This window comes from Geotrypetes seraphini, chromosome 15, assembly GCF_902459505.1.
Source record: "Geotrypetes seraphini chromosome 15, aGeoSer1.1, whole genome shotgun sequence".
Taxonomy (NCBI): Eukaryota; Metazoa; Chordata; class Amphibia; order Gymnophiona; family Dermophiidae; genus Geotrypetes; species Geotrypetes seraphini.
Window position 1 is genome coordinate 28,542,829 of NC_047098.1, and position 24,037 is coordinate 28,566,865.

Consider the following 24,037-nt stretch of genomic DNA (forward strand, 5'->3'; position numbering starts at 1 on the left):
GAGAATTAAATTTGTATTAGGTTAACCCCCAACTCCTCAGTTATTTTGAAAACAGCAGCAGCAGTAGGATCCTTATTTTGGAAGTTATTTATGGTTTTTGCTTGGTTTCAGGAATTAAGTGTTTGTAATATTTTAAAAGAAAATACAACATATAATGCACAATGCAATTAATTGCAATTAAGATTTTTAATCTTCCTGCAGCCCTAATTATGAAGCAATGCTAAAAGCAAAACAGAATCACTTATCTTTTCTGGGTCCCAACACACACCATGTTTTGGCAACTGCTGCATCAGGGAACCCCCAATTTTTTTTCTTTTTCAGAAATATTGGTTCAGCATGTTCAGTATCTGTTAAGGTGCCAGTCTCTGCAATCCAAAGAAAAGCAGAGACTGGCATATCATTTTGGTGGTTGCTGAAAAATATTTTATATTGCAATTATACCAATATTGTTTGATCTGCTTGATCTGGAAAGCTTTACTGCAGTTAGGAAGTATACAACTCAAAGAGGATACTTTAGAATGTTGTGATGGTTTTTACAGTAATGACCATATAATGCTCTCTTGAATGCTTTTTTAAGAGGGGGGGGGGTAGAATTTACAGACCCGCTTAATGTGATCTTGGTTTCCGTATACCCCCAGTGCTGCTAAACAAGATGTGATTGGCTATTCAGTTTGTGCATATACAGAAGCTATTGCAGTAGATTGTTTATTTATATCAATATACAAATTGCGATTCCAAAGAGGTAAGCTGTATGATTCCTTGTCCGTATCATAAGATCTATAGAAGCTGCACTCTGTGACCAATTCACATGTACATTGAACATTTGAGCCAGATATGAAGAGGTATCATCAAAGTTCTGCTGGTAGAACACTGGGATGAGAAGCAGCATTCTGTGGAGGATTTGCGTTTATACTTTTGGAAGTACTGCAATTACCCAAAAATTTGGTTTGTGAGCCTTCCAAGGACAGAAAAATACCTACTGTTGGGCTTGCAGAGGTATTTTGGTGCTTACCTTTTTCATAGGTGAAATTCTTTAAACGGTGCCATCGCATGATTGACATGCGATCGGAAGTCACTTTTATGGCACCGTTTAGAGCAGGGGTCTCAAAGTCCCTCCTTGAGGGCCGCAATCCAGTCGGGTTTTCAGGATTTCCCCAATGAATATGTACGAGATCTATGTGTATGCACTTCTTTCAATGCATATTCATTGCGGAAATCTTGAAAACCCGACTGGATTGCGGCCCTCAAGGAGGGACTTTGAAATCTCTGGTTTAGAGAATCCGGGCGTTAGTGTTAGCTCACCATTCTGCACAATTGGATTGTCCCTTCCCACCAGCAGGTGGATAAACTGTGGCACTTCTTGGAAGATTGCTGATCTGTACCCCTCTGTCCCTGGCTTTGCTGGTCACAACCATGCAGTATGGTTGAGTGTAAGAGTGCAGATTTTTTCTGTGCCTAGTTGAGCATTGAACTTGTTTATGCAATCCCCTCCCTCTCTCCCACCCACCCCCAATTTGCACTTGATAGTTCTACTGGTGGTTGACTTTAGATTCTCTCCCTGGGACCTCCTCACTCAGGGTTGCAGGTCTCCATCCTCCCACCTTTCCGAAAAGAAAGATCCAAGATATGTTGCCTGCTGAATGTATGGGCTCATTTACAATTTGTTATAATCCCAAGTCATTTAAGAATGACAAAAAACTAAGTGACCGATAATGAGAACTTTCATCAACATGTATATTAAAATCACCAAGAATTAGTAACTCTTGGAAGTGTGTAGCTAAATTGACTATAATTTGTAAAAGATTTTCCTAAGCCTGCTGACCAGAAAAAGGTAGAAAATAACAAGTTAGTCAATGGAAAAGGAGACAACACTCTTAGAACTAGTATTTCCTCAAAAGCAAATTCAGAACGACTATATTCTATAACTTTATAAGTATTGGGAATAATAAAAGCAATACCTCCTCCATGTTATGTATAATCTGAATAGTTTCCAATAGATGAGATTCTTCATCTCTTAACCAAGTTTCTGTTAGACACACAATATCCATATGTTTAGAGCAGGGGTCTGCAACCTTTAAGACATAAAGAGCCACTTGGACCCGTTTTCGAAAAGAAAAAAAAAAACTTGGAGCCGCAAAACCATTATAAAACAAATCTAACACTGCATATATTGTTTCTTATCTTAATGCTATATACAGGATCACTAAATTGAAAATAAAATCATTTTTCCTACCTTTGCTGTTTGGTGATTTCATGAGTCTCTGGTTGCACTTTCTTCTTTTGACTGTGCATCCAATCTTTCAGCCTCCTGTATGTTTCCTCTCCTCCAGACCTCATTCTCTCCCCCAACTTTTTCTTTCTGTCTCCCTGTTCCCCCTTCTTTCTGTCTCTGTCTGCCCCCTTTCTTTCTTTCTCCGTGCCCTCCCCCAAGCCACTCGGTTTGCTGCCACCGCCATCGGGGAATAGCCCCCAAGCCACCGCCGTCCCAAGCTTTCCCTGCAGAAGCGTCGCGCTGACCAGCATTCCGCTCCCTGACGTCAATTCTGACGTAGGAGAGGAAGTTCCGGGCCAACAAGGCATTTCTCCTCATTCCATCCAGCCTGAGCCCCATCTCTCCTTGATCCAACATTTCCCTTCTGTGTTTGTCAGAATTACCATTCCACCTATTTTCCAGCATCACCCTTCTTTGTGTCCATCTCACTATATCTTCCTTTCTTTCAGCCTCCTGTATGTTTCCTCTCCTCCAGACCTCATTCTCTCCCCCAACTTTTTCTTTCTGTCTCCCTGTTCCCCCTGGCCCACGGGACTCCCACGGGGATGCCCCCCTGACCCACGGGACTCCCACGGGGATGAAACAGCCTACCTAAATTCTGGCGATGCAGGCATGCAGCTTACAAGTCCGGCGTCGCGGCGGGAAATAGCCATGCTGAGCAGTGAGCTCAGCACGTACACAGATGAAAGCCTTGCTTGCTGATTGGTCCGGCGGCACGGCGGGGCCGCCGGACCAATCAGCAAGCAAGGCTTTCATCTGTGTACGTGCTGAGCTCACTGCTCAGCATGGCTATTTCCCGCCGCGACACCGGACTTGAAAGCTGCATGCTTGCGTGACACACTACCGGAGCCGCGGCAAAGGTGGAAAAGAGCCGCATGCGGCTCTGGAGCCGCGGGTTGCCGACCCCCGGTTTAGAGGAAAGCAAATCACTCAATACAGGTAACTTACTCTTGACAGAACAACAGTTTAAAAGATCCAAAGTAAAATTAAAGTTACTTACTGAGGAACACAACTAAGGTTGAATTGGGCACAATGTTTGTGAATTAATTCTAGATGACAATTGCCGAGGTGTTATCCAAACAGTAATCAAAGATTCCTGAGCACACAACATAACTGTGTTGGACAAAAGAAAAAAAAAAAAATATCAACACATGTATAGCATTAATAGATTGCTCCCGGAGTTTGCCCCAAGAAGCACAACCTGCTCCTTTGACGCGATATGCCACAAGTGATGTAATTAAATAGGGTAATACAAGGGTGTTCTTCCAGGTCGGCTTACTTTTCCGGGAAACAGCAGAACAGACAAATTACAGTGAAGCAGCAAGTTTGGGTAGAACAGTGGTTCCCAATCCTGTCCTGGAGGACCACCAGCGAGTCTGGTTTTCAGGATAGCTGTAATGAATATGCATGAGAGAGATTTGCATATAATGGAGGTGACAGGCATGCAAATATGCCCCATGCATATTCATTAGAGCTATCCTGAAAACCTGACTGGCTGGTGGTCCTCCAGGACAGGGTTGGGAACCACTGGGGTAGAAAAACAGGTACAATAAATGATGTAATATACACTCTCCCATTCAGACCAAAGTGAAAGTAAATGATACGCCGCCAGTGATGTAATTAAATAGTTTAAGACCAGGGTTTTTTTCTGGGTCAGCTTATTTTCCAGAAAACAGCAGAGCAGGCAAATTACGGTGAAGCAGCAAGATGAGGTAGAAAATTTGCTGGGAAACAGCATCCTTGCATATATTTTCCAGGCACTACAGAGTGGACATGGCAACGTGGGCAGAGGCATCCTTTAGGGCTTCAGTTCTCTCCATGGCACTTTCTGATCCTCGCTCGGACTGAAGACTGCTCTGCTACATCCCATTTGTCTGCTGCTGATACCAGGGAAGGAAAATTTTATATCTTACCTGATAATTTTCTTTTCTTTAGTTGCAGCAGACAAATCCAGGGTCCCACCCTGAGAGGACACCGCCTTTTCTATCTTTCTATGTTCTTCTTGTAGTTAGGTGGACCATCCTGCGTTCTGGGCATAGCGTTGCTCAATTAATGATGTCTTCTGTGAGGTGGAGATCCTGCAATTTATGGATTTCGTTGTTTGTTCTTGGTTTTGTAGAATACTGAGAGACTAACAAGCATGCCATTCTTTATCTCCTGTCACAGTTCAATGCTCTCTATCTCCACCTGCTGGTGGATGGACTTAACCCATTCGTCTGGAGTCATCTGCTGCATCTAAGATAGAGCAGTCATTCGGGTGGGGGCCTTCTCCCGACCATTAGTGCAGAACGGTGAGCTGACACTAAGAAAAGAAATTATGCCTGCCTTGATTTTCCTTTTCTTTAGACAGTGAAACCATTCTGCAACCCCATCCTTGGAAGACCTTGGCTTGGGCTTCTGGGTGTGCTCTGTGCCCATTTTTATTGTATTTATAATTTTTCGAGCAGACCTACCACTATCCTTTATAGCCTATCTTCAGAGCAACACAGATTTGGCTCCCTTCAGAATATAGAAAGAATCTGCATATCACATTTTGAAGAAATATCATTAATGCTGGCAGTTTATGCAGCTCAGTTTTAATATGAAGGGTGCTGGCTTAAATATTGAAGGCATGCATTTACAAGGTGTGGTTATTTGCTCAGTTTTTCATATAGATCTGTTTTTATTTAATTTGTTTCTATGCAGGTAAATGTTTAATTGCTAGTAAGTAAATCTTTTTTGTTGTACTATTTTCCAGGTTGAAACTGAGCTGAAATCAATTTGCAGTGACATTCTGGATGTACTGGACAAGCATCTCATTCCTGCTGCAACCACTGGCGAATCAAAGGTTTTCTATTACAAAATGTGAGTTAAGAAAATTAATCTAAAGAGCTATATTTGATTGGTTGTGTTGTCAAATACGCTTGCTTTTAGATTGTAAACTGGCTGTTAATTTAATTTTGAGTCCTTTGCACTATAAAACATTTTTGTTTTCACAAACGTGACGGATGTCAAAATACAGACATTAAATACAGTACAATTACATAATAAATAAGAATTTGGCCCCTCTCCCACCTTACAGGAAAAAAAAATCATAAATCAGCCATTACCTTCAGCCTGGTTTCTTATGGCTTCTGGTGATTATTATATAAAAGCAAAAAGAAATGAGAGAGAATGGATTATGTACTATAGAGCAGGTTACAACTAGGCCCCTGTTCCAATCCTATTTTCTAGTTCAATAGGAACGTCAGTCTTAAACCATGCTGGGTTTATACACCTTCACCCGCAGGATGTATGTAGAGAGCCTCTCAACATGCAAGGTGGTAGGAGCCAGTCTGCTATGCTCGTGTTTGTCTTTATTTCTTTTTTGGGATTTTTTTTTAATCATCCGGTCGACAGGCTATTCAGTGCTGCAGAGGCTTCCAGTCTCAGGATATCTCTGGCTTTGGAAGAGCATAGACTTTTAGGTCAGAAGTCTGTAGTCAAGGGGCTGCCTGCACTAATGGTTCTAAAGCTCAGGGACCTCTCTCCTTCACCGTCCAGATATAACAAATCACTAAAACCTGCTGTGTCTTTCTCTATAATATTAGCAAAATCCAACCAACCCTCTTTGAGCACACTACTAAAACACTTATCCACGCTCTCATCGCCTCGCGCTTAGACTACTGCAACTCGCTACACTCAGGTCTTCCACTTAGTCATGTTGCTCCCTTCCAATCCATCCAGAATTCGACTGCACGACTCATTCCAGGAGAGCCACTTTACTCACGTTCCCTAGCAACAGCAGCAGATGAATCCAGAGACCAATAGGATAGCTCACATCCAGTGTTCCCTCTAAGCGGGCGGGTGTTGTGAGCAAACTTTTTTCACCGTGAGCCAAAAATATCGGGCGCCAGCAAGTTATGAGCCAACTCGCCCGATTCTCCTCTCGCCGCCCTGCCATCTGCCGTACGCCTCTTCCGATCGTGCGCTGTGACGAGAAACGTGTGCGCTGCGATGTAATATTTTGTGCGCCAGCGCACGCCAGCGCAGCTTAGCGGGAACACTGGTTCAAATGGTTTTATTTATTTCCCCAAATTTATTTTTGTTATACGCATTGAAAATATTTGATATTGCGTTTAAATCAAAATCTCAATAAACTTGAAACGAGTGCCCGTGAGATTGTGGGAGGGTTAAATACTCAAAACTTAGAAGTTTTTGCTACGCCAGCTTTCTGGTATCTTTACATACAGTGGCGTACCTAGCATATGTAACATCCGGGGCCCATCATTTTTTGGCACCCCCCCCCCCCCATCTGTAAGAAAAACATGATTTTTAGTAACAAACCACACGTCACACATGAGTACCTAGGAAAAGGCAGCATCTTACATATTGCAGTGAGCAGTACATCAATACACCCATTGTAAAACTAAACAAGCCAGACCAGCACAGATCAATCCTACACCGTCAATCCTAACAGAAAACCATGTCTTTCGAACACACAGAACACAGAAAACACCTTCGCCTAGTAAGGAATATGTAATCACAAACTAACCCCTCCCTCTTTTACAAAACTGTAGTGTGGATTTTAGCTACGGAGGTAACAGCTCTGATGCTCATAAAATTCTGAGCATCAGAGCTGCTACCACCAAGGCTGGTGCTAAAAACGCTTCACAGTTTTGTAAAAGGGGGGATAAAATAAAAATACATAGACAAAGGTTAAATTGAACCAGCAAGAAGCTGGACTCTGCATACAATGCTTCACAGAAACAGTGACACATGTCTCCTAAAGCAATAAATAAATAGAAATTTTTTTCTACCTTTGTCTTCTGTGGTTTCTCCTTTCCTCATCTTCTTGTAACTCTCTTCCTTCCATTCACTGTCTGCCGTCTCTCTTCCCCTATATGGCATCTTCTCTCCTTCTATGCCCCTTCCAGAAACTGTATGCCTCCCCCTTCCATCTCTCCTTTCACCCCATTGGTCTGGCATCTCTCTCCTCGCCTTCCCTCTCCCACACCTCTCCTCATAGTCTGGTATCTCCCCTTCCCTGATTCTCTGGCATCTCTCTCCTTTCCTTTTCTTCCATCTTTCGTTCCCCCTCCATGCTCTCACATCTCCCCCTTCCTTTTCCCTTAGACTGGCATACCTTCCTCCTATGCTCCAAGCCCTGGCATCTCCTTTAATTCCCTCCCTCATCTTCCTTCTCCCTCCAGCTGGGTACCGCAACACTCTTCCCTGCAGCTCTGCACTTCCCCACAATTGCCATGCTTCGGTTCCTCTTCTTCCTTCCTTCCTCCCCCCCCCCCCCGCGGGACCCTGCGGCACCATCAACTCTTACTCCCTCTAATGTCGGCCCTGCAGCTCCAGACTTCCTCGCACCTTCTCCCCTCCCCCTTTGGATCGCTATTATTTTAAATGTTATAGCCGCGGAGCTGTATCCATCAGTGGAGATGTCTAACCTCGGCCTGCCCCGGAACTCTTACTGCAGCAGCCGCCCGTCTAGGCAGGAACAGGAAGTCACTGTTGCAGTAAGAGTTCCGGGGCAGGCCGAGGTTAGACATCTCCACTGATGGATACAGCTCCGCGGCTATAACATTTAAAATAATAGCGATCCAAAGGGGGAGGGGAGAAGGTGCGAGGAAGTCTGGAGCTGCAGGGCCGACATTAGAGGGAGTAAGAGTTGATGGTGCCGCAGGGTCCCGCGGGGGGGGGGGGGGGGAGGAAGGAAGGAAGAAGAGGAACCGAAGCATGGCAATTGTGGGGAAGTGCAATCCCCCCAATGCGTCCCCTTACCTTACCTCCCCTTACCTTTGCGACGCGTGTGTGCGCTGTGAAGAGAAACTTTGCGCTGCGATGTAATATTTTGTGCGCGCGCGCAGGCCAGCGCACCTTAGCGGGAACACTGCTCACATCTACCAGCAGGCAGAGATAGAGAAACTGATTAACAGGTGGTCCTATTGGCTGGCACTCCTCCTGTATCTCCAGTATTCTCTATCTCCCAGCAGGTGATAGTCGCTATTCAACTAGCTCCTGGAATCTGGCTGTGACTAGGCCTTTATTTTCTCCTGTTGAGACTTTCTCTTCAGTAAGACAGGGGTGTCCGGCTGAACGGTGCCGGCTTTAGAGGTTACACTTGGGCCCTCCCTCCGATGATAGAGGGTCTGCCTTAGTCCCTATTTTTTCTTCTTTCCCTTACAAAAAAAAAAAAAGGGATTCCCTGCAGCTACATTTTTGCCTTGCTAGTGCTGAGCAGCTGGTATTTCACAGCATCTCCCGGCTTTGTGCAATGGGTTTCTGCCCTGCTTGTGATGAACGACCGGCATCCACCGGCACTTTCATTCACCTTGTGGATCTTTTGGCGGTTGCTGTATGCAATGAGGGCTCACGCTGTTATTTTGTGTTCTGGACTCTGAGGTTTCGGTTGGGCAGACTTGAAGTTTGGTCATTCGGGGGTGCATGGGTGTGTTTGTCTTTGGAGGGCTCCGGTTTGGTCATTGGCAAACTGTTTGGTGGCCACCATTTTTCCCACGTGAAGACGGTATGCGCTTCATCTTTGCTGCGATTGGCAGGCTGTATTTTTCAGCGGGACGGTGCTCTTGTGCTGTCGGCAGTGCCACAGCGTTTCCTGCAGCTGTACATTTCAGCCGGGCCGAGCCCCTTCGCTGTCGGCAAGCCGCATCGTTTCCTGAGGCTCTGCTTTTCTTTGGGCCTACATCCTTCGCTGTCGGGGGAGCTGCAGCTTTACACGAGGCAGTTGGTGGGCAGTTCTGCTTCACTGTCGGCAGAGCCGCAGTATTTCCCAGGGCTCTCATTTTCGGCGGGACGAGGAATCTGGGTTGTTGGACATGGATACGATATACTTTTTCTGCTTTAAAAAAAAAAGGTTTTCCTCCCTCTCTTTAGAGTTTAGAGTTTCCTCCCACGTCGGGACCCTGGAAAGTTGCATGATGTGCATATAAGCTAAGTACAATCTCTAGCATTTCCTGAATGCAATCATCATTATTTTGGACTTTTAAAAATATCTTGTGAAATACTTCATCTAAGCATTGATATATATTTTTCAAGCTTTACATACCATCAAGAGTTGGACTCGTTTTTACTAAATACTATGCTATGATTTGAAAGAAATACTCTTGTTCCAAGAGAGGGTTTCCTCCCTCTCTTTAGAGTTAAAAAAAAAAGGAGCAACTGTACAGTGAAAACACTCCATATGGCGCGGTTTGTGTCTCGGGGAGTGTTTCTTTACACTTTGCCTGCTGTTTCAGGTGCGTGCTGGTGGTATGCGCCCAGCTTGTTAGCTATGTCAGGGGGTTGCAGAGTTAATTGACCTTGGTGGTTGCCAGCCCAGTGTGGTGGCCTTCTGCACCGGGTTAGCACACCGCGCGTCGCAGCAGTGGACAGTACGCGCTTGAAGGTACGTTATCCAGGTTTCTTTTTGTCTCTCTTGAGGCCTGTATATCTAGGAGGCTTTGCCTGCGTGGGTGTTTTCTTCTCTGGTTCTCTGGATGAGTTGCAGATGGGTCTAGGGGAGACGCCGGTTGGCTCTTCTCCTATTCGTATGGCAGGACTGGCTTCCTCTATTTTCGGATTGGCAGTTTCTCCCGGTTTCCGACTGCTTCTAATCCCTTTTATTAGACGACCCAACGAGCTGGCAGCGTGTGCGGTGTAGCTGCTTGTGGCCCGGGGCACCCGGGCCTACTTTTCCCTGAGCCTACTTCTTGGAAGACAACATCTTTTTCCTTTCTGAGGGGGCCTGGACTTCAAATTTCCATGCTTATCACGCTGGTTTCTCCTGTCGCCATTTTCTCATGGCACATTCTAGACGGGCCCCACGACCAGACAGGAAGGGCTGTACAGCTCCTTTTCACCAGGAGCCAGTTACCTATTCTATCGTTATTCTATCATTCGCGATGTGAGCTTTGTCTGATTCCTGTTAGGATGCTGTTGTTTTCCACGGGGCGGTAGTTGCAGCGTCTGGATTGCGTCTAGTACGTATTCACTTTAAAGGACATACGTATGTCGCTCATGTTGCATGAAGTTAGTACTGTTTTCATGGTTCCGGTATATTCCTCTTTCCATGGTGAAATTTGAATTTCCTAGAAGAATCTTCTTGCTGATCCAAAAGTTCTCATACTGCCGTTTCCTGACCTTCTGCACTTCATTCTGAGGGGATCTTGACTTCGTCCAATGACTCTTCAGGCTTTCTCCTGAGGGAGAAGACGCTATAATGTCAGGTCAGGGGGCTCTGATGATTTTTCTGGATGCTTGCAACTTTGCATCTTCCTCAGGTTTCCAGTTCGTTCTTGGTGGTCTCTATGTTTTGTGTTTCCCTTTTCAGTGTTACTGGTCCTCAGGTCAGTTCTTGTAGTTCTTCGGGAACTAAGGGACATGGTTCCACATAGTGCATGGTGCCCAAGCCAGGGGCTTTGGGCAGGCTGGATCCCATTCTGCTGAATTATTTTCTTTGGGTTATACATTTCTGCAGAAAAACTGGGAGAATATTTACATTGTCCCTATGGACTCCGAATCGGCACTAGGTTTGCTTGCCTCTCTTTCAGCTGCGCTTCGGTTTTGGCACATGCCATTTCACCTACCCAAGGCTTCAAGGACATTTTGGAAAATGTGGGCAGGGGTACCGTTTTGGCGCTACCAGGTGATTCACCTAATTTCTTCTTGACTGACTGCTTGATTCGGATGTCTTCCAGTCGGGCCATTTGACTGACACGAAAAGGGTGGTTTCCTTTCCTCAGTTTTTGGACATGGCTCTTCGAATTTGCACAGCGCTCTTTTATCCTGTGCTGTTTATAGGTATATCGGGGAGATGTTTTTATTCATATAAGAGAGAAATGTGTTTCTCCCAGAGACTAGGGCGATGGGTCACAGTCTCAGGTTTGCTTTCTTCTTCAGTCACCATGACCAAGAGTATGGGATTCTGTATAGGTTACAGGATCCCTGTTGCTGACTCCACTGGGAACTTCGGCTTGCTTTCATAAGAACATAAGAAATGCCTCTACTGGGTCAGACCTGAGGTCCATCGTGCCCAGCAGTCCGCTCATGCGGCGGCCCAACAGGTCCATTACCTGTGCAGTAATCCTCTATCTATACCCCTCTATTCCCTTTTCCAGCAGAAAGTTGTCCAATTCCCTCTTGAACCCCAGTACTGTACTCTGCCCTATCACGCCCTCTGGAAGCGCATTCCAGGTGTCCACCACACGCTGGGTAAAGAAGAACTTCCTAGCATTCGTTCTGAATCTGTCCCCTTTCAACTTTTCTGAATGCCCTCTTGTTCTTTTATTTTTTGAAAGTGTGAAGAATCTGTCCCTCTCTACTCTCTCTATGCCCTTCGTGATCTTGTAAGTCTCTATCATATCCCCTCTAAGTCTTCTCTTCTCCAGGGAAAAAAGTCCCAGTTTTTCCAATCTCTCACCGTATGAAAGGTTTTCCATCCCTTTTATCAGACGTGTCGCTCTCCTCTGAACCCTCTCGAGTATCGCCATATCCTTCTTAAGGTACGGCGACCAATATTGGACGCAGTACTCCAGATGCGGACGCACCATCGCTCGATACAATGGCAAGATAACTTCTTTCGTTCTGGCTGTAATACCCTTTTTGATGATGCCTAGCATTCTATTTGCCTTCTTAGCAGCCGCTGCGCACTGTGCCGACGGCTTCATTGTCAAGTCCACCATCACCCCCAGGTCCCTTTCTTGGGTACTCTCATTTAAAAACATCCCTCCCATCGTATAGTTGTACCTCGGGTTTCTGTTTCCCACATGTAATACTTTACATTTCTCAACATTGAACTTCATGTGCCATCTCGTTGCCCATTCCCCTAGTTTGTTCAAGTCCCTTTGCAGTTTTTCACAGTCTTCTTTAGTCCGAGCTCTACTAAATAGTTTAGTGTCATCTGCAAATTTTATTATCTCACACTTCGTCCCTGTTTCCAGATCATTTATGAATACATTAAATAGCAGCGGCCCTAGTACTGAGCCCTGCGGGACCCCACTCGTGACCTTCCTCCAGTCCGAGTAGTGGCCCTTCACTCCCACCCTCTGTCTCCTACCCGCCAACCAGCTTCTGATCCATCTATGTACATCTCCTTCCACCCCATGGTTCTTCAGTTTCCAGAGTAGGCGTTCATGGGGCACCTTGTCAAAGGCTTTTTGGAAATCAAGATATATGATGTCTATGGGGTCTCCATTGTCCATCCGTTTGTTAATTCCTTCGAAGAAGTGCAATAAGTTAGTTAGGCAAGATCTTCCCTTGCAGAAACCGTGTTGGCTGGTTATCAGAAGTTCGTTTCTTTCAAAATGTTCATCAATTTTTTCTTTTATCAGTGTTTCTGCCATTTTCCCCGGTACCGAGGTCAGACTCACCGGTCTGTAATTTCCTGGGTCACCTTTTGATCCCTTTTTAAAGATGGGCGTAACATTGGCTATCTTCCAGTCCTCCGGGATCACGCCTGTTTTCAGGGATAGATTGCAAATTTGCTGCAGTAGTTCCGCTATCTCCTCCTTTAATTCCTTCAGAACCCTTGGATGGATTCCGTCCGGACCCGGGGATTTGTCTGTTTTCCCATTATAACGCTAAAGCAGTTGCTTTTGTTCCGGTGGTTCCTGGTATCTCAGGGCTCCAATTATTTGGTAGGCTCTTCATGCATCGCTCTGTATGATTTGGTGACTCAGCGAGATTTCTCTTTTCAAAAGCATGCCTCGGTCCTTGCTGGACTAGCTCGTGGCCGCCAAACATCCCGGGCTGTCGGGTTGGGGGGTTCGGTGCCTTCCATCCTCAGCTCCAGGAGTCTGGTCTTAGGCGGCTACTCAGTTCTTGTTCATTCTTCTACTCTTGAGCATGGTCAGGCTGCCTTTCTGGAACTTCGGACAATTCTTCCGGAATACCGCTGAGGATCCTTTCAGTCAGTATTATGATGGGGGTATTTCTCTACAGCTTGAGCAGTAGGTGATGTACTCGGTTGACAGGTAAAGTTGTTGTTCTTCTATGGGTGGGCCCTCATCTTCCTCTTCTGTTGGCAGATCATTTTCAGGGTCAGGAAAAGAGTTGGATGGACTTTCTTTCCGCGAAATCTGAACATAGCCGATTTATTGCATGTTCCGGTGTACAGCGCTGTGTACACTCTAGAAAGTGTACACGTTTGTAATATTGAAATCTTCTACCTCCTGGATATTGGGAATTTTGGCTCAGGCGTTCCAGCTCTTTTGGTGGACGTGAGATCTCCTGGAAATAGACCTCATGGCCTCGTCTCACAATTCTCTGATTCCTAGCTTCTTCAGCGGGCACAGGGAGTGGGAATTAGAGGGGGAAGCAGTGTGGCTTCTTTCTCACCTCTGGTTTCTCTTTTTCAGTGTTTTCCCCTGGCTGTTGATGGCTTGGATTTGTCGTCTTGAGCTCGCTTTCCGGGCACACTCTTTGTAGAATCTCTGGCTTGGCTGCGCCATCCTTGCTATGCGGATCTGATGAGTCTTTTGACAGCCGGACTACGTGTCCTGGTATCTCCAGATTTGCTGCCCTAGGGTCCGATCAACATGGATATTCGTACTACTTGGGTATTACGACCTAGCTTTTGAGAAGTCATGACTGCCGTGTAAGGGTTATGCGAAGCAGGTTGTTTCTTCTCTTGTCCAGGCGCTACAGACGTCTTCACCTGTGGCTGCTGCTTCCTTTTGGAGGTTTGTTCCTTTCTTGGATACTTCTCAACATTTGCACCCTTCCGGAGGTCCTTTTTGGCACAGGGTATTGCCGAGGGCTTAGCGTTCAATTCCCTTCAGCTTCAAGCACCATTCTTAGCTTGTTACAAGGGCGAGGTATATTGCTCTTCGATTACTTCTCAGCTTCATGTAGTTCAGTTCCTAAACGGAGTACGGTGTATTCGTACACCTCTTCGTAAACCCTGTCCGGAGAACAATCTTCAGGTACTTCTTCGCAGTTTACCGAAGGCTTCATTTCCTTCTTGTACTGTTGAACAAGGGGTTTCTTGTGGCCATAGCTTCGGCTGCAGTTTTCCGAGTTGCAAGCCTTGTTCAGCGGGGATTCCTGTTTCTGATTTCCAAAATTTGGGGTATCAGTTCGGACGGTACCACAATTCTTTCTAAGGAGGTGTCATCCTTTCTTTTATGACACGCTCACTTTTGCTTCCTTCTTCCTGGGAGAAGAAATGGGGAGATGTGCTTTTATTCACTGCATTTTTTGAAAGAGCGTAGCGTTCTCCGCGAGCAAGGTTTCTAATGACTTTTAGTTGTTTAGATCATCTTTTTGTATTCTTCAAGGGACGCCTCAAACATATGGCGGCGTCCAAAGCCTCCATCACTCGATGGGTCCAGGAGGACATTCTTTACGCTTGCTTGATGGCAAGGAGTGGTTGGCGAAAGTACTTCATGACCATTCCACAGGAGCGATGGCTACTTCTTGGACTCGGTCCAGAGGTTTTTCCCTTGGAGAAGTTTTGTCTTGTGGCTACTTGGTCTTCCGAGAGTGCCTTCTCTCAGCATTACTGGTTGGCTGTGGGGGCGCATGCGGTAGATGCGTTTAGTGCTTCGGTTGTTGCGGAGGCGGCGTTTGCTTACCACCCAGATTGAGGATTGCTTTGCTACATCCCATTGGTCTCTGGATTCATCTGCTGCTGCTGCTAAGGAAGGAAAAATTATGTTCTTACCTGTTAATTTTCTTTCCTTTAGACGCAGCAGATGAATCCAGAGCCTCACCCTTTCTGGATATTGTCTGTCGGTTTTTTCTTTTCCGACTTTCGAAGTTTGTTGTTATTGATGGTTGTATTCTGTATTATTGCCTTTTCAGATTTGTTATGGGAAAGAAGTTTTTTCCATGCTATGCCTATTAATGGTTACGGATGCTTGGGCAAGGAGCTATACTGGAGATGCAGGAGGAGTGCCAGCCAATAGGACCACCTGTTAATCAGTTTCTCTATCTCCGCCTGCTGGTAGATGTGTGCTATCCCATTGGTCTCTGGATTTATCTGCTGCGTCTAAAGGAAAGAAAATTAACAGGTAAGAACATATTTTTTCCTTCCCTCCTTCCAGTTGTATGAAGAGGTTCCGAGTAGAGAATGAACCGTGTCGAGCTCTGCGTATGTTGAGATGATGCGGTATACAAACCTAAGGTTTAGTTTAACTCATTTTCCATTCCCGGCGAATTCTTTTCTTTTTCTGTCCCTGTCCCATTCCTGCAAGCTCTGTCCTCATCTGCATAAGCCTCAAACATTTTAAAATCAACAGTGTTTGAGGCTTGTGCTGTTAAGACTGAGCTTACAAGAATGAACAGGGACAGCGACAAAACTCACGGGGACGGAGAAAGATTTGTCCCAGTGTCATTCTTTAGTTCCATGGAGGCGGAGGTTTCGGTCGGGGTTTGCCCAACCAGCAGTCCGAAGATCTTGAAGCTGAGTTATTTTGGAGAATTTTTGAGGCAGAAATCCTTTTCCTCCCTTCAGCTGCACTAAAAAGAGCTGACAGGCAAGGCACTTCAATGACTGTGAGTATACCTCTACTATTTCCTATGGGAGTATTAGGGGTGATCTGAAAAACACATTTTTAAGGGTTTTTGAGGGTAGGGTTCAGTTCTCCCACCTCCCCAAACCATTATTTTTTATATTTGAAAATTGTTTATTTTTGCTGTTTTTGGTTCAGATTCGCTGGCAGTGGCCATCTGTGATTTTTATCAATCTTTTTTTCTAAACTTCTACCTCAAAACCCATGGACTTTCAGCAGCATTTCCAGTTCGCAACTCTGCCCTTTGGGTTAGCTACTATTCCCTGCACCTTCCCAAAAGACATGGTAGTTGTGGTGGTCTTCCTCAGCAAGAGGGGTGTTCGTGTCCATCTTTATCTGGATGAGAGAATGACACAGGGAAAAAATTTATCACCGTCCCCGTGAGCTCGGTCCCCATCCTCGCCTTGCAAACTGTCAGATCCCATCCACATAAGCCTTGAATAGTTATGATTTTATACTGAACTTATTTTATTAAAGTATAAAAGGAGACAATATCTAATATAATAAAATGATAGGCCGCGCATGCGCACTAAAAAAACGTGTTCCCTGATCCGTCACGAAAACACGATTGCGCATGCGCGGGTTTTACGTCACCACCTGCTCGCGGCGGCTTTCAACTAAAAAAAAAAAATTACACAACTGTGGCGGCCTTCCTCACCCCCGCCTCTCACTGTAAATGGTACCGGCTCCTCTCTCGAAATGCACCAGGATCGAGAGAGGAGCTGCAGCGCCGGCTTTCAACTTAAAACAAAACAAAAAAAAAAAACCCCAACTGGAGATCGCCGCTCTCACCCGGCTCCCACTGTGCAAACCCCCCCCCAACTGGAGATCGCCGCTCTCACCCGGCTCCCACTGTGCAAACCACCCCCCCCCCAACTGGAGATCGCCGCTCTCACCCGGCTCCCACTGTGCAAACCCCCCCCCCCAACTGGAGATCGCTGCTCTCACCCGGCTCCCACTGTGCAAACCCCCCCCCATGGGAGGATGCGCCGCAGCAAAGTGCTGCACAGGTACTGGAGGGGGAGAGACATATCGCTTCTGCACCGGTACAAACATCCCTCCAGCGTTGGCAGTCGCTGCACGTTAAACAGGCTATTACGGGCTTTCTCCTGCAGTTGAGTCCCTCTGCCGCGTCACCGATGACTTCATCAATGACGCAATAGATAGACTCAACGGCAGAAGCAAGCCAAAGCAGCCTGTTTAGCGTGCTGCGGCTGCCAACGCTGGAGGGAGGTTTGATATTAGTCATCTTGCTGGGAGGGTCGCAGAGTCAGCGGGGGTTGGACTGGGAGGGGAGAGAAGCGTCTGCCTCAGGTGCTTCAGGCAGCAGCAGCGTTTACAATTCGCTGCTGTTGCCAGCTTCAGGCCTTCCTCTCTAGCCGGTCCTGCCTACTTCCTGTTTTCATGAAGACAGGACCGGCCAGAGAAGAAAGACCTGAAGCCAGCAACAGTAATGAATTGTGAATGCTGCTGCTGACTAATGAAGTAGTTAAATGAGGAAAGGGAGCAGAGGGGGAGAGAATGGCTTGGGGGGAAGGAGGAAGGTATACCAGACCAAGGCAAAAGGAAGGAGGAGATGGAGAGAGGCCATATGGGAGAGAGAGAGAGATGGAAAGAGAAGAGAGGGCAGTGAATGGAAGGGGCAACATAGAGGGTGAACAGTATTCTAGCACCCGTTAATGTAACGGGCTTATAGATTAGTTCTATATAATTGTCATTTTATAAACACAAATAGAGCAAGGATCAACAAAACCCCTGTCTCCCCTCCCTTTCACAAATATCCTCTCCACTATTGTGAAAACTGAACAAACCAAATTACTACAGAATGCTACATAGAAAAATCAAACTAACAGAATACTTCATTCACACATGGCAGGAATAGTGTTAGGGGAGTGCAACTAGGGAAAATACCCCCTGGTCAGAGAGAGAGTCCTAAGACGGCTGGAAGCTAAAGAAGCACAACCTGGGCTTTGCGGTCCCCAGTTATGTCTAATACCAGCTTTAGCAGGATACATATTTCAAATCTGAAATAATTTATTTTTTTCTACCTTTTATTGTCTGGTAATGTTATTCTTCAAATCACATTGGTCTCAGGCTTTGGTTTTGAGTTCCTTCTGTCTTCATCGTGACATGGCTGGCTCCTGAAGGTAAAATAGGCGCAGAAGTCTGACATGGGCGCAATTTTTTTTTTTTTTTTTTTTTACCATAGGAGCAAGACTTTTCACCGCTCCCACGGGGCGGTAATAGGTCTTGTCCCTGTTCCTGCGGGGCGTTGAAAGGTCTTGTCCCTATTCCTGCGGTAAACCAGTTGCAAATGTCTCCATTCCTGCAGGTTTACTGCAGTAAACGGTCCCCGTGTCATTCTCTAATCTGCGGTCCCCATGTCATTCTCTAATCTGACGACTGATTAATCTGGGCTCCATCTCAACAGGAGTGCGAGCGGAGGAGATGGTGGTGTGTCTCATGCAGCATTTGGACTGCATTGTCAACTTCAAGAAGAGTCAGCTGATACTGTCCTAGACTTTGGCATATTTGGACGTACAGTTTGACTCCTTTACATGTTCCTTCTATGGTTGTGAAGATCAGAACCTTATCTCAGTGGTATAGCAAAAATAAAATAATTCTGATGTAGCATATGCGGGATATCATCCCTGCTCATTTTAAGCTTAATATCCTATTTCATTACAAAGTTGATTACAAATAATTTAAATAACTTAGCTTTTTGGGTAGTACTGTGTCATAATTCAAATTTGTTTTTCCAGCATTGCAATAATGCTCCCCTCTGCCAACGCGTTTCGCAACTCTTTGTCAAGGCTGGGGTTACTAAAGATAAACACAAAGATAAGCAAAGTTAGATTTTAAATTTGCAAATCCTCTAAAGTCAAATATCCGAACATAACATATCTTAATGAAGTTACATCACTGTCTACTATGCTGCTGGCATCCAAAAGATGGCTGCAGCGTCCTAACCACCCACTGAAATATACTACACCCCTGACATCATATCCGGCAAACCCGGAGTGGACTAAACAACTCCGCTCAAAGTTACAAGACGTGGGAGAAGAAATTTATCGAATTGAACAGGTACTGATTACAGATCGACCTGGGTTAGCCAGTCTGAAGTTTCATTTAACCCCTCCGGAGCCATGGATTTCAGCATAAACATCCACCTTAAGGTTCTGATCTTCACGCTCTTTTCAACTTATGAAAATTATCTAGTGTTTGAAGAGGCCTTCTATAGTTGGTCAGAATATCTGCAGGATTGTGTTGCATCCTGGATTGGTGATTCTAGTAGCTGCGGACTTGCTTTGCCATCCATGTTATGCAGATCCAAGTTTATCCCAGGACAAGCAGGCAGCATATTCTTTACGCATGGGTGACGTCACCGACGGAGCCCACGGTACGGACCTTTTTACTAGAAGGTTCTAGTTGGCCGCACCGCGCGTGCGCGAGTGCCTTCCCGCCCGACGGAGGAGTGCGTGGTCCCCAGTTTCTTCGTTTCCGCGGAGCGAAGAAGACGTGCGTTTTTCAACTCCGATTGAAATCCTCTTTTTGCCTTCCCGCTCGCGTTCTTTTTTCGTTTATTTACCTTCGGGTTCTTTTTTATTTCATTTCCAAAAAAAAAAAAAAAAAAAATATTTTCTTTTTGTTTCGTTTTTTGTCTTTGCCCCGGCGGGGCCTGTTGTCACGATCCAGGCCTCGGGGTTTGATTTTGCGGAGGCCGTGTTTCCATTCATGCCCCCGCAGCCCGGTTTTAAGAAGTGCCAGCGGTGTGCACGCCCGATCTCCCTCACTGACCCACACAATTGGTGTTTACAGTGTTTGGGACCGGAGCATCGGGCGGACTCGTGCACCCGCTGTGCCACTCTTAAAAAACGCACTTTGAAGAATCGCCAAATCCAGCAAAGTCTGCTGTTCGGCACCGGCCCGACTATGGACTCGACTTCTTCAACTGCGGCACCATCGAAGTCGGCACCGACCACCTCGACACCGCCTGACATTACATCGGCGCCACCGGCGCCAGGTAAGCCGGCTAAGAAGCCTTCCACCCTTGAGCGCCCTCCCACCTCGGTGGCGACACCGGCTCTTTCGGCTCCACGCCGAACTAAAAAGCGCTCCGCTCCGATATCGGTGAGTGCCTCGTCATCGGCCTCCTCATCGCCGGAGCGTAGAGCGGCACCCATGGAACCAAAGCAGAAAAAAGTGGTTCCGGTGCCACCCCTGGATGACCGCATTGCGGCCATCCTCCAGGATAAGTTGCAGGAACAACTCCAAACGCAACTTAAACAGCTCTTGCCCTCTATCCTGGCACCGCTGCTTTCGGTACCAGACCGGCCCGAGCCCCACACCGTCCAACCGGTATCCACGCCATCGGTACCTATGGACCCCTCCATGCCCATTCTCTCGGCACCGCATATCCATGCCCATGCCGAGGCCGTCGCTCTGACGACATCCGATCCTCCTCGGGACCGAGCGGAACACCGGTCTTCCCGCGAACCTGACCGGCACCGTTCTTCCCGGGACCGAGACAGACACAGGTCTTCATCCCCCGGTACCGTCTCGGTACGCTCAGGCAAGTCTCGGTCTAAAGCTCATCATACCGAGCCTTCCACTCCAGTCTCTCGGCACGCACACACCGATGTCAGAGACCCGGACCTCTGGGAGGAATCTCCCCTCGGTACCGAGGAGGATGCATCGTCGTCGGACGAAGAGCCCTCGGCCCCCGATACCACATCTAAACCTGAGCAATCTTCTTTTTCAAAATTCCTCAGGGAGTTATCGGGGGCCTTATCTTTGCCTCTGGAATCTGATTCCAAGAAATCACAAGCTTTCCTGGAGGCATTAGATTTCGATCAACCCCCTAAGGAGTTCCTGAAGTTACCCGTGCATGACATCCTACGTGAAACTTTTTATAAAAATTGGGAAAATCCATTAACTGTCCCTGGGGCACCCCGTAAACTGGATAGCCTTTACAGGGTTATTCCAATCCCGGGATTTGATAAACCCCAGCTGCCCCATGAATCTCTCCTGGTTGAGTCCACTTTAAAAAAGACTCAAGGCTCCAGTGTATATGCCTCTACCCCTCCTGGCAGGGAGGGCAAAACTATGGACAAGTTTGGCAAGCGGCTCTACCAGAATGCCATGCTTGCCAACAGGGCAAACAATTACTCTTTCCACTTTTCATTCTACCTGAAACATCTGGTAATGCAACTCTCCGCCATGCAAAAGTACATGCCGGAGCACAAGGTCCCACTATTCCAGCAGCACATCTCCAGCCTGCTTCAACTTAGAAAATTTATGGTACGCTCCATCTATGACTCCTTTGAGCTCACCTCTCGTGCATCTGCCATCGCTGTGGCCATGCGCCGCCTGGCCTGGCTCAGGGTCTCTGATCTGGATGTCAACCATCAGGACCGACTAGCCAACGCCCCATGTATGGGAGACGAATTGTTCGGAGAGTCTCTGGATACCACCACACAAAAACTCTCCGCCCATGAGACCAGATGGGATACTCTCATTAAACCAAAGAAGAAGGCCCCTCCTGCTCGGCCTTACAAACCACAGTCTTCTTACCAGCGCAGGTTCTCCGCTAGGCCGCTTAACCCGCCTTCACAGCAACCTAGGCGGGCTCGCCAACAACACCACAACCAGGCTCGTGCACAGTCTAATCAACCTGCCAAGCCTCTTCCTCCTGCCAAACCTTCTCAGCCCTTTTGACTCCTCTCTCCAGGACTTAGCCAGTCTTCCACCCTCATTGCCTCTCCCTCAACCAATCGGAGGCAGGCTCCACATTTTTCTCAGCCGTTGGGAGGTCATCACATCGGACCAGTGGGTCCTCAACATCATCCGCCACGGCTACTCTCTCAACTTCCAGACTCTTCCACCAGACAATCCTCCCGTAGAGTCTGCTTCTCTTTCAACTCAAACCCCCCTCCTCCTGAGGGAGGTCCAATCCCTCCTTCTCCTCAATGCCATCGAAGAAGTACCTCTGGAACAAAGGGGCCGGGGATTCTACTCCCGTTACTTTCTGGTTCCAAAAAAGACAGGAGACCTACGTCCCATTCTCGATCTCAGGGACCTCAACAAATGTCTTGTCAAGGAGAAGTTCAGAATGCTCTCCCTTGCCACGCTTTACCCTCATCTCTCTCAGAACGACTGGCTATGTTCCCTGGACCTCAAAGAGGCCTACACTCACATACCAATCAATCCAGCTTCACGTCGCTTCCTAAGATTCCAGGTGCACCATCGCCATTATCAGTACAAAGTGCTACCTTTTGGCCTCGCTTCATCACCCAGGGTGTTCACCAAATGCCTCATTGTGGCGGCGGCCTTCCTCAGGTCTCACAACCTCCAGGTGTTTCCCTACTTGGACGATTGGTTGGTGAAAGCACCTACGTCTCCGCTTGTGCTACAAGCCACTCATCAGACCATCTCTCTCCTCCACCTCCTGGGGTTCGAGATCAACTACCCCAAGTCGCATCTGCTTCCCACGCAGCGCCTTCAGTTCATTGGAGCAGTTCTCGACACCACACTAATGAGGGCGTTTCTCCCCTCCGACCGTCAGCGGAACCTGCTCCGCCTGTGTCGTCAGGTGCTCCTTCATCACTCCATTTCTGCCAGACAGATGATGGTCCTCCTGGGCCACATGGCCTCGACGGTGCATGTGCTTCCCCTAGCACGACTCCACCTCAGGACACCTCAATGGACTCTGGCCAACCAATGGTCGCAGACCTCGAATCTTCTTTCTCATCCCATCTCTGTGACATCGTCTCTTCAGCAATCTCTACAATGGTGGTTGAACTCCTCAAATCTTTCCAGGGGCCTTCTTTTTCATCTGCCCCCGCATTCCATGACCATCACCACGGACGCCTCCCCTTATGCATGGGGAGCTCACCTGGGAGACCTACGCACCCAAGGTCTTTGGACCCCGCAGGAGCGTCTTCATCACATCAATTTCCTGGAACTACGAGCCATGTTCTATGCTCTCAAGGCCTTCCAGCACCTTCTTTGCCCTCAAGTTCTGCTCCTGTGCACGGACAACCAAGTTGCCATGTACTACATCAACAAACAGGGCGGCACCGGATCTCGCCTCCTTTGTCAGGAGGCTCTTCGCATTTGGACCTGGGCCACGGCCCGCAGTCTCTTCCTCAAGGCTGTCTACATCCAGGGCGAACAGAACTCCCTGGCCGACAATCTCAGCCGCATCCTTCAACCTCACGAGTGGACTTTGGACCCTCCCACGCTCCACTCCATCTTTGCTCGCTGGGGCACTCCGCAGGTGGACCTATTCGCAGCTCCTCACAACCATCAGCTGCCCCAGTTCTGCTCCAGACTCTTCTCTCCTCATCGTCTGGCCCCGGATGCATTCCTTCTCGACTGGACGGATCGGTTCCTCTATGCCTTTCCTCCTCTACCTCTGATGTTGCGGACTTTATCCAAACTCCGCAGGGACGGAGCCACCATGATCCTCATAGCTCCCCGGTGGCCTCGTCAACACTGGTTCTCCCTACTGCTTCAGCTCAGCTCCAGGGATCCCATTCCTCTGCCTGTGTTTCCTACTCTACTTACACAGCAACATCAGTCTCTACTACATCCCAATCTGTCTTCGCTCCACCTGACAGCTTGGTTTCTCTCGGGCTGACCTCTTCAGGAAATCTGTCTCAGCCTGTCCGTCTCATTTTGGACGCCTCCAGGAAACCGACCACCCTCCAATGTTACCATCAGAAGTGGACCAGGTTCTCCTCTTGGTGCCTCCGCCATCATCACAATCCCACCTCTTTAGCGGTGGAAACTGTTCTGGACTACTTGCTCTCCCTGTCCAACGCAGGCCTCAAGTCTACCTCTATCAGAGTCCATCTCAGTGCCATCACGGCTTTTCATGAACCTGTCTTAGGAAAACCTCTCACGGCTCACCCTCTGGTTTCCCGATTCATGAGGGGCCTCTTCAACATCAAACCACCTCTGAAGCCTCCTCCGGTCGTCTGGGACCTGAATGTGGTTTTATCTGCCCTCATGAAACCTCCCTTTGAGCCGCTTGCCACAACTTCGCTCAAATTTCTGACATGGAAGGTTCTTTTCCTCATTGCCATCACCTCTGCCAGGAGGGTTAGTGAGCTTCATGCACTGGTTGCCGATCCACCGTTCACTATTTTTCACCATGACAAGGTGGTTCTGCGCACCCATCCAAAGTTCCTTCCAAAGGTGGTCTCAGCTTTTCACCTCAACCAGTCCATTGTGTTGCCTGTTTTCTTTCCGAAACCTCATTCACATCCCGGAGAACAGGCAT

The 24,037-nt window shown here is 47.4% G+C and overlaps 1 protein-coding gene across 2 annotated transcripts in view; it reads left to right on the forward strand.

Annotated features, from left to right (window-relative positions):
- The window catches only part of YWHAE (tyrosine 3-monooxygenase/tryptophan 5-monooxygenase activation protein epsilon), a 110,103-nt gene that overhangs the window by 49,613 nt on the left and 36,453 nt on the right, over positions 1-24,037 (forward strand). For both annotated transcript variants that reach the window (XM_033921750.1, XM_033921751.1), the window contains exon 3: positions 5,010-5,116. In XM_033921750.1, coding sequence (XP_033777641.1) covers positions 5,010-5,116 — 107 coding nt within the window. The remainder of the gene's footprint in view (positions 1-5,009; positions 5,117-24,037) is intronic.